We start from the raw sequence: 13,430 nt of genomic DNA on the forward strand, positions 1-13,430 counted from the left end.
GAAATGGCGACTTCTTCCACACTGACACACTGCTGTGGTGATACGAAGAGTCCCTAGGAACACCACACGGCTTTGAACCGTTGAGTTAATGTTAAATTGCAACTAGTTACACGGGATCCCATCTTCTCTATTGGCGTGAAGGCGTGTCAATGGATGTACAGTGAGTAATCACTATTCACAGACGCCTTGAACAATACCCAAAATTAAGATTTATTAATTCTGTGTTGATATGATCATACACCCTTGTGTCATCATGCATTGTTCGGTTTATAACTTTATAACAGATGTGATAAAGGTTGTTCAGTCTCTAAATACTTGACATAAGCTGCTCAGTTATTTCTGATGTGATTTTCTTGATGATGGTGTCATGGAGTTAGAGTAGGATAGGGTTCCATTGCTGTTTCTCTTGTTTGGGGTAGATCTAATTGTAATATACAATATTTAAGAAATAAATGGCGAGTGGGAATTGCACTATATTATAAGCATAAGTGCAGACTTGTACAAGTTGCCACACACACACATGCATGCAATAAGGCACTGTTTCTTGGCACTATTATTGTTGCAGTTAATGTCAATTAATGTTGTGGGCTGGGACAGGTAACTCGGGTACCCGGGTCAGGTGGGTACTGAGTAGGACCCGGGTACCCACAGGACTACCCGTACTAGTGGTTAGTCACGTGATATATTGTTTAATGACAAAAATTATCTGGAACTCTATGGTTACACTACAAGTCACCAATGTTCGCATTTTTTTCTCCCTATGCACCCATTCCTTCTGATTTTTCAATTGGTTGAATAAAGATATAACTTATTTCAACCTGAGTGTATGAATGACATGTATCTAAATACGTTCTGCCAGGGCTATGCTATAAATGTTCCCTTTCGGACATTTTGAGACATCTCAGTGGGTACCCAGGTAGGGTCGGGTAATAGGGGGGTGGGTACCCGGCAATTCTGTACCTATCTCCTGAGACCTACAGTGGGTACCCGGGTAGGGTCGGGTAATAGGGGGGTGGGTACCCGGCAATTCTGTACCTATCTCCTGAGACCTACAGTGGGTAGCCGGGTAGGGTAGGGCAAGGCAATAGGGGGATGCGTACCCGGGTAGTAAATTTGGTCTCGTCCCAGCCCTAGTATGTCGTATCGTAAGTTGGTACACATGTATTTTGGTGCCTGTGGTTAAGAAGTAACAGGATGTTGCCAAGCTTGCTGATGGCACAATAGGGGCGGTTGGGTAGCCTAGTGGTTAAAGCGTTCACTTGTCACGCCGAAGACCCGGGTTCGATTCCTGACATGAGTACAAATTGTGAAGCCCATTTCTGGTGTCCCCCGCCGTGATATTGCTGGAATATTGCTAAAAGCGGCGTAAAACCATACTCACTCACTCACTAATGACACAATAATTACCCAGTGAAATCATACAGATTATTATTAGTGAGCCTTCAGTTATTGTTATTCTCAGGACAAAATCACTTCAGTTGTTTTCAACAATAAAATATTGTATGACTGTTATAGTTATGTAATAAATGGAATATGCTTTATTGAAAAAAATAGAAAAACATTATAATATCCTTGCCGCTGTCTGCCTTGTGAATGTTGATTTCAGTGTGCCTGCTGTCATTATGAAACAGTCGCCGCTGTGTTTCAGTCCACCATGCCTCGCACCAAGATGAAGCTGAAGGAGCTTGAGAGCCACCTGCAGGATGTGGATGTGTTTGAAAAACCGAAAGTTGTCTTGGAGCAGTATCCTACCACCCCACATATTGCAGGTACACAGAACACTTCTGTGACTACTACCTCAAGTATTGCAGCGAGACAGACCATAATGCATTGAACCTTTCGTTTTCCTAGTATAAAAACTTGACTTAAAGTTAGAGTATTGTGATACAAGTTGTATCATGAAAAAAGATGATACCCATATCAGTAGACATCTTCCTGAGGCAAGGGAGTTAACTGACAATAGAAGTCCAGTTTCCACCCTTGCCGAACTAGGCTGGAATTCCGGAGTTATAATTTGGCTGGACAAAAAAGTCTATACATAGTCCAATCAAAATAGGGTAACAAACTAGACATCTGGTTCGTAACAACATGGATTTCAACGTGCAGATTTCCGTCGATTGCAGTATTTGCAAAGTGTGTGTACCGTCAACCGATATTTTTCAAATCTATTGATATTTCATATCAAGGTGTTCAAGTGATTTTATGCACTTCGCAAGGTAAGACCTTGACTATTGATCAGATCATCTTGACTAGGCGCTGCCAAATGCAGGTGATATGAGAGGTGGAATCTGAATGGTCAGTAGGAGGGACGTAGAAGAGACATTACTCATAATGGCCACTGGTGGCACTACAATCGAGCCATGAAATTCTAGCCTAGTTTGGCAAGGGTGGGTACTGGACTTTTACAGTCAGTTAACTCCCTTGCCTCAGGAAGACGATCAATAGATTGGGAGAGGTGTTCTGATGCATCAGTGTCTATTACATGCCATTAACATTACTGCTGATTATTTTGTGCAGGTTGTATGCTACATACAATTCACACCCGATATGACGACATCGAGGACAAGCTGATAGCAGACCTGGGAGTAGGCTGTGGAGTGCTCAGCATTGGGGCTGTAATGTTGGGTGCAGGGTGAGTGAGGCAGTGGTCATGTTGGGTGCAGGGTGAGTGAGGTAGTGGTCATGTTGGGTGCAGGGTGAGTGAGGCAGTGGTCATGTTGGGTGCAGGGTGAGTGAGGCAGTGGTCATGTTGGGTGCAGGGTGAGTGAGGTAGTGGTCATGTTGAGCACAGGGTGAGTGAGGTAGTAGTGATGTTGGGAGCAGGGTGAGCGAGGCAGTGGTAATGTTGAGCGTAGGGTGAGTGAGGCAGTGGTCATGTTGGGTGCAGGGTGAGTGAGGTAGTGGTCATGTTGAGCGCAGGGTGAGTGAGGCAGTGGTCATGTTGGGTGCAGGGTGAGTGAGGTAGTGGTCATGTTGGGTGCAGGGTGAGTGAGGTAGTGGTCATGTTGAGCGCAGGGTGAGTGAGGCAGTGGTCCTGTTGGGTGCAGGGTGAGTGAGGCAGTGGTCATGTTGGGAGCAGGGTGTGTGAGGCAGTGGTCATGTTGGGTGCAGGGTGAGTGAGGCAGTGGTCATGTTGGGAGCAGGGTGAGTGAGGCAGTGGTGATGTTGGGAGCAGGGTGAGTGAGGCAGTGGTCATGTTGGGAGCAGGGTGAGCGAGGCAGTGGCCATGGTGGGTGCAGGGTGAGCGAGGCAGTGGTCATGTTGGGTGCAGGGTGAGTGAGGTAGTTGTCATGTTTGGTGCAGGGTGAGTGAAGTAGTTGTGATGTTGGGTGCAGGGTGAGTGGGGCAGTGGTCATGTTGGGTGCACGGTGAGTGAGGTAGTGGTCATGTTGAGCACAGGGTGAGTGAGGTAGTAGTGATGTTGGGCGCAGGGTGAGTGAGGCAGTGGTCATGTTTTGTGCAGGGTGAGTAAGGTAGTGGCCATGTTGAGCGCAGGGTGAGTGAGGTAGTGGTCATGTTGAGCGCAGGGTGAGTGAGGCAGTGGTCATGTTGGGTGCAGGGTGAGTGGGGCAGTGGCCATGGTGGGTGCAGGGTGAGTGAGGCAGTGGTCATGTTGGGTGCAGGGTGAGTGAGGCAGTGGTCATGTTGGGTGCAGGGTGAGTGAGGCAGTGGTCATGTTGGGTGCAGGGTGAGTGAGGCAGTGGTCATGTTGGGTGCAGGGTGAGTGAGGCAGTGGTCATGTTGGATGCAGGGTGAGTGAGGCAGTGGTCATGTTGGGTGCAGGGTGAGTGAGGCAGTGGTCATGTTGGATGCAGGGTGAGTGAGGTAGTAGTCATGTTGGGTGAGTGAGGCAGTGGTCATGTTGGGTGCAGGGTGAGTGGGGCAGTGGTCATGTTGGGTGCAGGGTGAGTGAGGCAGTGGTGATGTTGGGTGCAGGGTGTGTAAGGCAGTGGTCATGTTGGGTGCAGGGTGAGTGAGGCAGTGGTGATGTTGGGTGCAGGGTGTGTGAGGCAGTGGTCATGTTGGGAGCAGGGTGAGTGAGGCAGTGGTGATGTTGGGAGCAGGGTGAGTGAGGCAGTGGTCATGTTGGGAGCAGGGTGTGTGAGGCAGTGGTGATGTTGGGTGCAGGGTGTGTGAGGCAGTGGTCATGTTGGGAGCAGGGTGAGTGAGGCAGTGGTGATGTTGGGTGCAGGGTGTGTAAGGCAGTGGTCATGTTGGGAGCAGGGTGAGCGAGGTAGTGGTCATGTTGGGTGCAGGGTGTGTAAGGCAGTGGTCATGTTTGGTGCAGGGTGAGTGAGGCAGTGGTCATGTTGGGTGCAGGGTGAGTGAGGCAGTGGTGATGTTGGGAGCAGGGTGAGTGAGGCAGTGGTCATGTTGGGTGCAGGGTGAGTGAGGCAGTGGTCATGTTGGGAGCAGGGTGAGCGAGGCAGTAGCCATGTTGGGTGCAGGGTGAGTGAGGCAGTGGTCATGTTGAGCGTAGGGTGAGTGAGGCAGTGGTCATGTTGGGAGCAGGGTGAGTGAGGCAGTGGTCATGTTGGGTGCAGGGTGAGTGAGGCAGTGGTCATGTTGGGTGCAGGGTGAGTGAGGCAGTGGTCATGTTGGGAGCAGGGTGAGTGAGGCAGTGGTCATGTTGGGTGCAGGGTGAGTGAGGCAGTAGCCATGTTGGGTGCAGGGTGAGTGAGGCAGTGGTCATGTTGGGTGCAGGGTGAGTGAGGCAGTGGTCATGTTGGGTGCAGGGTGAGTGAGGCAGTGGTCATGTTGGGTGCAGGGTAAGTGAGGCAGTGGTCATGTTGGATGCAGGGTGAGTGAGGTAGTAGTCATGTTGGGTGAGTGAGGCAGTGGTCATGTTGGGTGCAGGATGAGTGAGGCAGTGGTCATGTTGAGTGTAGGGTGAGTGAGGCAGTGGTCATGTTGAGCGTAGGGTGAGTGAGGCAGTGGTCATGTTGGGTGCAGGGTGAGTGAGGCAGTGGTCATGTTGGGTGCAGGGTGAGTGAGGCAGTGGTCATGTTGGGAGCAGGGTGAGTGAGGCAGTGGTCCTGTTGGGTGCAGGGTGAGCGAGGCAGTGGTCATGTTGGGTGCAGGATGAGTGAGGCAGTGGTCATGTTAGGTGCAGGGTGAGTGAGGCAGTGGTCATGTTGGGTGCAGGATGAGTGAGGCAGTGGTCATGTTAGGTGCAGGGTGAGCGAGGCAGTGGTCATGTTGAGTGCAGGGTGAGTGAGGCAGTGGTCATGTTGGGTGCAGGGTGAGTGAGGCAGTGGTCATGTTGGGAGCAGGGTGAGTGAGGTAGTGGTCATGGTGGGAGCAGGGTGAGTGAGGCAGTGGTCATGTTGGGTGCAGGGTGAGTGAGGCAGTGGTCATCTTGGAAGCAGGATGAGTGAGGCAGTGGTCCTGTTGGGAGCAGGGTGAGTGAGGCAGTGGTCCTGTTGGGTGCAGGGTGAGCGAGGCAGTGGTCATGTTGGGTGCAGGGTGAGTGGGGCAGTGGTCATTTTGGGTGCAGGATGAGTGAGGCAGTGGTCATTTTGGGTGCAGGATGAGTGATGCAGTGGTCATGTTGGGTGCAGGGTGAGCGAGGCAATGGTCATGTTGGGTGCAGAGTGAGTGAGGCAGTGGTCCTGTTGGGAGCAGGGTGAGTGAGGCAGTGGTCCTGTTGGGTGCAGGGTGAGTGAGGCAGTGGTCATGGTGGGTGCAGGATGAGTGAGGCAGTGGTCATGGTGGGTGCAGGGTGAGTGAGGCAGTGGTCATGTTGGGTGCAGGGTGAGTGAGGCAGTGGTCATGGTGGGTGCAGGATGAGTGAAGCAGTGGTCATTTTGGGTGCAGGGTGAGTGGGGCAGTGGTCATGTTCGGAGCAGGGTGAGTGAGGCAGTGGTCATGTTGAGCGTAGGGTGAGAGAGGCAGTGGTCATGTTGAGCGTAGGGTGAGAGAGGCAGTGGTCATGTTGGGTGCAGGGTGAGTGAGGCAGTGGTCATGTTGGGTGCAGGGTGAGTAAGGCAGTGGTCATGTTGGGTGCAGGGTGAGTGGGGCAGTGGTCATGTTGGGTGCAGGGTGAGTGAGGCAGTGGTCATGTTGAGCGCAGGGTGAGTGAGGCAGTGGTCATGTTGGGTGCAGGGTTATTAGGTATATACAAATCTTGGAACTAGATTCCTTTTTCATTGATATCTGACGACTTCCGTAAGACGAAACCACCATCCTTCACTCACGCTTGTGTCTCTCCCCTCCCCAACAGGTCTGTCGTGGGTGTTGACGTTGATGACGATGCTCTACAAGTGTGTCAGCAAAATGTGGAGGAATTTGAGATGGACAACCTTGACCTGATTCAACAAGACATCAGATCACTGGCGAAGAACACATGTAACCTCCACAAGAAGTTTGACACTGTCATAATGAACCCGCCCTTCGGGACCAAGCACAATGCAGGTGAGAATGCACGGTATACAGGTAGACCGCTGTTCTGCAATACGCTTTATAAATGATATGTATTGCAATAGGTAATCGCCTAATTGTCCTGTCACTCACTCACTCACTCACTCACTCACTCACTCACTCACTCACTCACTCACTCGGTGACCCGTGAAGATTCCAGGTTAGAATAGGTCTTCAGCAACCCATGCATGCCGTAAAAGGCGACTGTGCTTGTCTTAAAAAGCGACTAATGGGATTGGGTTGTCAGGCTCGCTGACTTGGTTGATACATGGCATCGATCACAATTGCGTGGATCGATGCTCGTGATGTCAATCACTGGATTGTCTGGTCCAGACTCGATTATTTTACAGACCGCTGTCATATAGCTGGAATATTGCTGAGTGCGGCGTTAAACAACAAACAAACAAACTAACACTCACTCACTCACTCACCCCCAAAACCACCCACCCACTCACTCCCAAACCACCCAACAATTCATTCACACACAACACCCCCCCCAAAAAAAACCCAACAACAACAAACAAACCCAACCACCCACTTTTTCACCTTCTCACTCCTCTTCCAGGTATCGATATGGAGTTCCTGAGAGCTGGCCTTGACCTTTCCACCAGTGCTGTCTACTCCCTGCACAAGACATCAACAAGGGAGGTAAGCTTTTTCCACATGCCAGCCTCTTTTAGCACCCAATTTGTCCTGCGTTTGGTGATCAGGATCTATCAGTCTATTCGCATTTCAGTCCTTGTTTCAACATCGGTGTTCATTCTTGCAGAGTGAGGCATAAAGCATCAATAACTTGCTGCCATAGTTTCATTTTGCCAGTAACTTGCTTGGCATCAGATTTCTCTTGCCAATGACAGGGACTGGAGAGCTATGTTTATTGTCCAAGTAATAGATGGAGGACCAGTACTTTATTGGGTATAATCATACTGATGCAAGAACAGAGGGCAAGGCACAAGTTCCCTATCTTAGAGCACAGGCAAATACTCAAGTTTCACATACTATACACTGTAGATTGCAAAAACTCCACCATTCACAATCAAAGCAGGCTGTACAATATTGCTGTTAGCTATAGTACTGTATTCAATGTAAGAAATAGAGGGCTCTTATTTGAATAAAATTTTGGTGAAAAAAACCAGTTGAAAGTTTGTTAATTTTGTGGTTTATGCTGACAGCCTGAAATGATACTGAAGAAAAGTCTGTGCATACTATACACGACAGATATGTTTTTCCAGAATCTAAATGCCCATAATTAATGCTGCATATAACACACGAGTGTGTATTATACATAAATAAATAAATCTTGTATACATTGATAAATTGGACGAGGTGCATTCTGGGATTGTTCACTTGCCAATAGATTAGCAAATATTGCCGTGGGCGCTTATTATGTCGAATACGGTATTCTGTTTTCTTCCAGCACATTACAAAGAAGGCAAGTGACTGGAATGTTGACATGGAAGTGGTGGCTGAGCTCAGATTCGACCTTGTCAACACGCTAAAGTTTCATAAGAAGAAGTCTGTCGACATAGAGGTGGATTTCATACGATTCTGTCACAAGCCTGGAGCCAAGTGTAAATCATGACAGACGGTCACTCAATAGTTGTCTCATTACTATTTTCATGAGGGCGGTCAGGTAGCCTAGTGGTTAAAGAGTTCGCTCGTCACGCTGAAGACCCGGGTTCGATTCCCGATGTGTGAAGCCCATTTCTGGTGTCTCCCGCTGTGATGTTGCTGGAATATTGCTAAAAGCGGCGTAAAACCATACTCACTCACTCACTATTTTCATGAAACTATGTATAAAGTTTTACAAGGTTATGTAATTTTTATTATGACACTATGTGTCAGGTGTCATCTTGATCTTCTAAGACTTAAAGCATACATTATATACTACTCAACTATTGATAGGGAGTATCCAGGTGGGGCCTGCATGTGGCTGATTGTTCGGATATGTTGACAGACAAATAGTATTTGATATTGCTATGGAACTGAAGCATGTGCAGCTTCATTTAAAATTGATTAAACATAAATGCACAGTTCAATAAGTTGTCATCACGTTACAGTATGAAATATCTCAGTTTATTACCCATGTGGTTAGGATACAGGTGGTAAGATACTAAGATACTGCACAACCACTCAAAGTGAACATTTCCGATACATTCATTCAAAAACTATGTAGAAGTGGGTAACAGTTTGTTGTATCCGTTCGTTTGCTCTATCCTTGTTTATTCTATCCGTGTTCTACTGAATTGACAATGGTTTAATTCCTAATTCCAAGTTAGTTCAACAAAATTATTTTGTAAATTGTTTGTTCGTCTGCACATATTTCTGTATGATAGGTGTATTCCTCTTGTCAGTAAGACTGTCACTATGCTCAAAATGTAAGTCATGATTGTATGTCATTATGACTGCCATGTTGTTTATACCAGTGTTGGGGGCAGTTTGGATTTAATTGTTTTTTACTGATTTTTTCATTCCAACTAGGGCTGAGTCGAGTCCAAATTTACTACCCGGGTACCCACACCCCTATTACCTGACCCTACCCGGGTACCAACTGTTGGTGTCAAGAGATATTGACGATTTGGAATAGTTTGACAGTAGCCTTGGCGAAATGTATTTAGATACACGTATAAAACACTGATTGCATACACTAAAGCTGACTTAAAGTTTTTATCTTTATTCGAACATATATAAGTCAGAAGGAAAGCATTCATAGTCATGAAGAAATGCAAACATTAGTGACTTCTTGTGTAGCCATGTAGTTATAGTGAATTTTTGTCATGAAACAATATATCACGTGACTAACCACAGGTCCGGGTAGTCCTGTGGTACCCGGGTCCTACTCAGTACCCACCCGACCCGAGTACCCGTCCCAGCCCCAATTCCAACCACTCACCTGATTGGAATATCACTAGCTTATTCTCTACGATTGTATGACATTGATGTATTATAAATGTGGATTTACTCATCACAAAAGTTCCTGTGATACACAAAATACTGGTATGATGTGGGCCGAGTGAGAACACTTCACCCACTGGAGGACAGATTTGGTTGGTTCTGTCTTCACACTTTCTGTCCGAAATCTTTGACAAGCTTCTCTGTGGCATTCATTGTGTGCTGTTGTGAGCCATGTTGTCCCTTTTTTACAACTAATGACTGACAGTGCAGACTGGATCACTTCTGCATGTATGTCACAGGAACTTTTGTTGTTGAGTATATTTACAAATCAACATGGCCTAGTGGAAGTCATCGTTGTTTAATTGCTTATGAAAACTTGTACATCTTGTTCATGTTATTGAGTAAAATGTTATATGTAATAACGTACTATTTTCATGTCTCTCAAGCTATATGTATAACAGGTATGTTATTGCTGCTCAAGGGTTAATAACAAAAATGGATCATTCAGTTTTGTTTGTTTGATTTGTTTCTTGTTTAATGCGGCAGTCCACAATATTCCAGTAATTAGACGGTCTGTAAAGACAGACATGAGAACAATAACACTTGTTTTGGGAGGAACATCGCCAATCTCCCAGCAAGAAAAGTTTTAAAAGAAGGATTAAATAAGTGCATTTTACACCCTTCTGAGGTAAAATCCGAAATTCTGGAAATCCGAGGAAAATTCTCATGTCTGAGAAGAAGTCTGAACCACACAATCCAGTGATTGACATCATGAGCATCGATCTACGCAATTGGGATTAGATGACGTGCATCAACCAAGTGAGAGAGCCTGACAACCCGATCTCGTTAGTCGCCTCTTACGACAAGCATGGGTTGCTGGAGACAAATTCGAATCCATTCTTCATGTGTGCATTCAGTCTTGAAAGAGTTTCCTTTGATAAGCAGTGTTCACACAATCTTCTTCATCCTTTGGAAAGTGTATGATAGGGATAGAATAAACAGAAGAATTAGTATGAATATGATGCCTCTTTATTCAAAACAGTAAAACAGTATTTCAGAAGAGTCAAGAACTTGAAGAATCTTGCTATTAACATGACGTTTTATCACAGTTGTAAAGCCTTGGAAACATAAAACAAACATCAATAAATAGCTGAATATATAAAGATATCAATGTTAACAATAATTTACCAACGCTAAAACAACATGTACATTATGCAGGCAGGACCTTAGGGTTGCTGTTGCTAGGGGTTATGAAACTGAATCTGTGTCTGTGAAGCTGCAGCATACAGTATGTCTGTGGTAGACCCTCCTGGCCATGCCCAACTAGTCCACAGCTCATTTTGGACAAGTGGCCTATGGTAAACAAGCATGAAATACTCCTATCCCCCGCCAATATGACATGTCCGGATGTGTGCAAGGCATTAGCCCCCCGGAAACGAGCACTACCATTTTCAGTCTTTCTCATAGTCATTACCATGGAAACTTGAAAAACACACTTTAAAAAATCCCCAACTATCAAAAGGCACCAGTTTACCACTTGACCTATCTATGTGCCAAGTTTGGTTAAAATATCTCATTGTTTTTTAGTTCTGCTCCGGAAATGAAATGTGACAGACAAACGGATTAAGAACGGACAGCACTTATTCCCATATCCCCCTTCCATTTTACAGGGGGTAATAACTAGAGTTTGGTTGAAAACAACTAGTCCCTCTGGATTTTCTCTAGCCTCAGAGTGGTGGCCGTGTCCAACCCTGTTTGTTACTGTTGTATTTGTCACTGTTTTGTAACTGTTCACTGCAACACTCCTAAAACCAGAGGCCTACAGATGACCTCATATGACTCCATTTTCAAAAACAACATTGAACAGTTTATCTGGAAATATGTACATGTACCTACATGATTAAATTATCAGTTATACTGTTGTCTATCTCATCACATAACTGTCACTGCCATTTATGAATATGAAACCATGTATAATCTTTTGACTTGGCTGGAGATTTACAATTCAACCGATTTTAGCTTTTTTCTTGACTTTTGAACTGATATAGAATGAATTAAGCATCTTTCTTTTTGTTGAGTGTAATATTGACATCTTGAGAGATATCTTTAAATGCTTTAAAGGTAGTCAACTGTCAACATAAGTGACAAGACTGACAAGAAAACTTGAAAAGGTCCATTCGTTTACAGATACTGCTAAGTATCATCCACAGGAGCAACGTTATGGCATATTTCACACACACATGTGGATGGGCTATACATTCAGGACAGCCTCATGTTTGCCGTCATATGACCCTTGACCTCTGACATACAACCTCTTGGAGGCCTCTCCCAGAGCCCCCTGGAACAGGAAGACTGCCTCGTAGCTCTCCGCGTGTCTGGAAGGGAGAAGACGAACATGAGACACTGTTAACTTCACATCAATAGTCAGAAAATCAAGTGAGTGAGTGAGTTGGGTTTAACACCGCATTTAACAGTATTCCACTTATATCACGGCGTGTCAGCTTAATGTGGGAGGAAACCCTGAAGTGATGCAGGTCTCGAACGTTTACCACTTCGGTGTAACCCCCGAGCACGGGTATGGTGCTGACAAACCTAGAAACATAATCGGGGTGAACAGGGATTCGAACCCACGATCTTAGGTTTCTGGCGTGCCCAAGGGACGCAACCTTGCACAGTGAATCTCGGCGCCTTAGACGACTGGGCCATCCGTGCCAGAAAAATCAAGACATCCAGTGTTGCAATTTAAGCATGAATGAGAAGGGGTTCTTGTCATAGTCCTCATGTTTAAAGGTTTAAAGGGAGTCCCCATATTCACATACTATGAATAAAACCTCAAGGACACCCTTTAATTTCGAACATTGACATCAGTTAAGGCAGTACAGAGTGGTCTAATGACTAATGGTCTATGCTAGAGCTGTGGCTTGTGTTAAAAAATCTTTGTTATAATTATAACAATATTTCTAAACAGAAACATGGCCATATTATGTATGAGTAGAATATCGCCTGGTTGACAGACTCTGTTATTTCTGTTGGCGACGGGCCAAAGGACCAGTTGTTGAATATATGCTTGTGTTAAAGTGTTGAGATGATAATCAGTTTCATGAATACATATATGGAGACAATCCTTTCAACATCATATTGTCATTCTGGATGCGGGGCACGGGTGGCCCAGTTGTATAAAGCACTGCAATTTGCTGTGCAGAGTTGCATCCCTTGGGGTTCGCCCTGATTATATTTCTAAGTTTGTCAGCACCAAACCCATGGGTTTCACTGACGTGGTTAACGTCTGAGTCCTGCATCACTTCGGGCGAACCTGGATTCCAACCCACAATCATAGGTTTCTGGTGAGCCCAAGGGACGCAACTCTGTACAGCGAATCGCGGTGCCTTAGACGACTGGGCCACCCGTGCCCCCATAAATACATGGAAAAATAAAGTTTGTTTCACTCTTAGAACAGAACTTTTAGAAGAAACCTGAGTTCTGTTTTGCCAACTGTTGTTCAACTATAGTTTCAACGTCCTAGTGATTATTGAAACACTTACTTGGCTTTGAAGTGAACCTTTATCAGCATCTTGCTGTTGCTGACATGGGTGATGTGAGCGTCCAGCAGCCCACTAGAGGGCAGCACCTTGAACGTGGTGTCGGATACACACGTGTCTGACGGATTCTCTGGAATAAGCAAGGTCAATGTCATGCCTATGAACACATCATTAACACATACACGGTTTTATTGTACAAGATTCGATTGGCCCAGATTCGATAACTTACAGGCTGCTGTCATATATGTGGAATACTGCTGTGTGCAGCATTAAACAACACACAACTTGAGGACCAGTTCTAGCCTGGATTTCCAACAGGGCCTTTGAATGAAAACAACAACAAACAACTGACTATATAAAAGTCCAGTTTCTACCCTTGCTGAACTAGGCTGCAACTATGGAGTCATATTTTGGCTGGTCTAATAATTCTGCAAATGATTCTATGCACTGTTCAATCATAATCACATTACAAAATCAACATCTGTTTCATACACTGCAGTGCAGATTTTGGTTGATTGTAGGATTTTCAAAGCATGTGTATCGTTATCTTAACGTCAACAGATATGTTCCAAATCT

At 45.7% G+C, this 13,430-nt stretch overlaps 2 protein-coding genes across 2 annotated transcripts in view; one reads left to right on the top strand and one right to left on the bottom strand.

The window, feature by feature from the left end:
- The first annotated feature begins 3 nt into the window (after positions 1–3).
- On the top strand, positions 4–9,807 carry LOC139464388 (rRNA N(6)-adenosine-methyltransferase METTL5-like). The gene is made up of 6 exons (XM_071245916.1): positions 4–160; positions 1,649–1,769; positions 2,518–2,632; positions 6,224–6,414; positions 6,986–7,068; positions 7,838–9,807. The coding sequence occupies exons 2-6, from the start codon at positions 1,655–1,657 to the stop codon at positions 8,000–8,002; spliced, it is 669 nt and encodes a 222-aa protein (XP_071102017.1). The 5' UTR covers positions 4–160; positions 1,649–1,654; the 3' UTR covers positions 8,003–9,807.
- A 536-nt stretch (positions 9,808–10,343) lies between these two features.
- Positions 10,344–13,430, bottom strand: part of LOC139464899 (deleted in lung and esophageal cancer protein 1-like) — a 45,035-nt gene continuing 41,948 nt past the window's right edge. The window contains exons 37-38 of the mRNA XM_071246478.1: positions 12,858–12,984; positions 10,344–11,690 (exon numbers count right to left, since the gene is read on the bottom strand). Of these exons, the coding sequence (XP_071102579.1) occupies positions 11,567–11,690; positions 12,858–12,984 (251 nt within the window). The 3' untranslated portion in view covers positions 10,344–11,566. The remainder of the gene's footprint in view (positions 11,691–12,857; positions 12,985–13,430) is intronic.

This window comes from Haliotis cracherodii, unplaced genomic scaffold, assembly GCF_022045235.1.
Source record: "Haliotis cracherodii isolate W230 unplaced genomic scaffold, xgHalCrac1.p SCAF_17, whole genome shotgun sequence".
Classification (NCBI taxonomy): Eukaryota; Metazoa; Mollusca; class Gastropoda; order Lepetellida; family Haliotidae; genus Haliotis; species Haliotis cracherodii.

What these genes read in the sequence shown, in the direction of transcription:
- LOC139464388 (XM_071245916.1), top strand. Translation starts at nt 1,655, where the DNA reads ATGCCTCGCACCAAGATGAAGCTGAAGGAGCTTGAGAGCCACCTGCAG. An exon ending in GCTGTAATGTTGGGTGCAGG is followed by an intron (nt 2,633 to 6,223) that starts GTGAGTGAGGCA and finishes CCTCCCCAACAG; the next exon opens with GTCTGTCGTGGGTGTTGACG. An exon ending in CGGGACCAAGCACAATGCAG is followed by an intron (nt 6,415 to 6,985) that starts GTGAGAATGCAC and finishes CTCCTCTTCCAG; the next exon opens with GTATCGATATGGAGTTCCTG.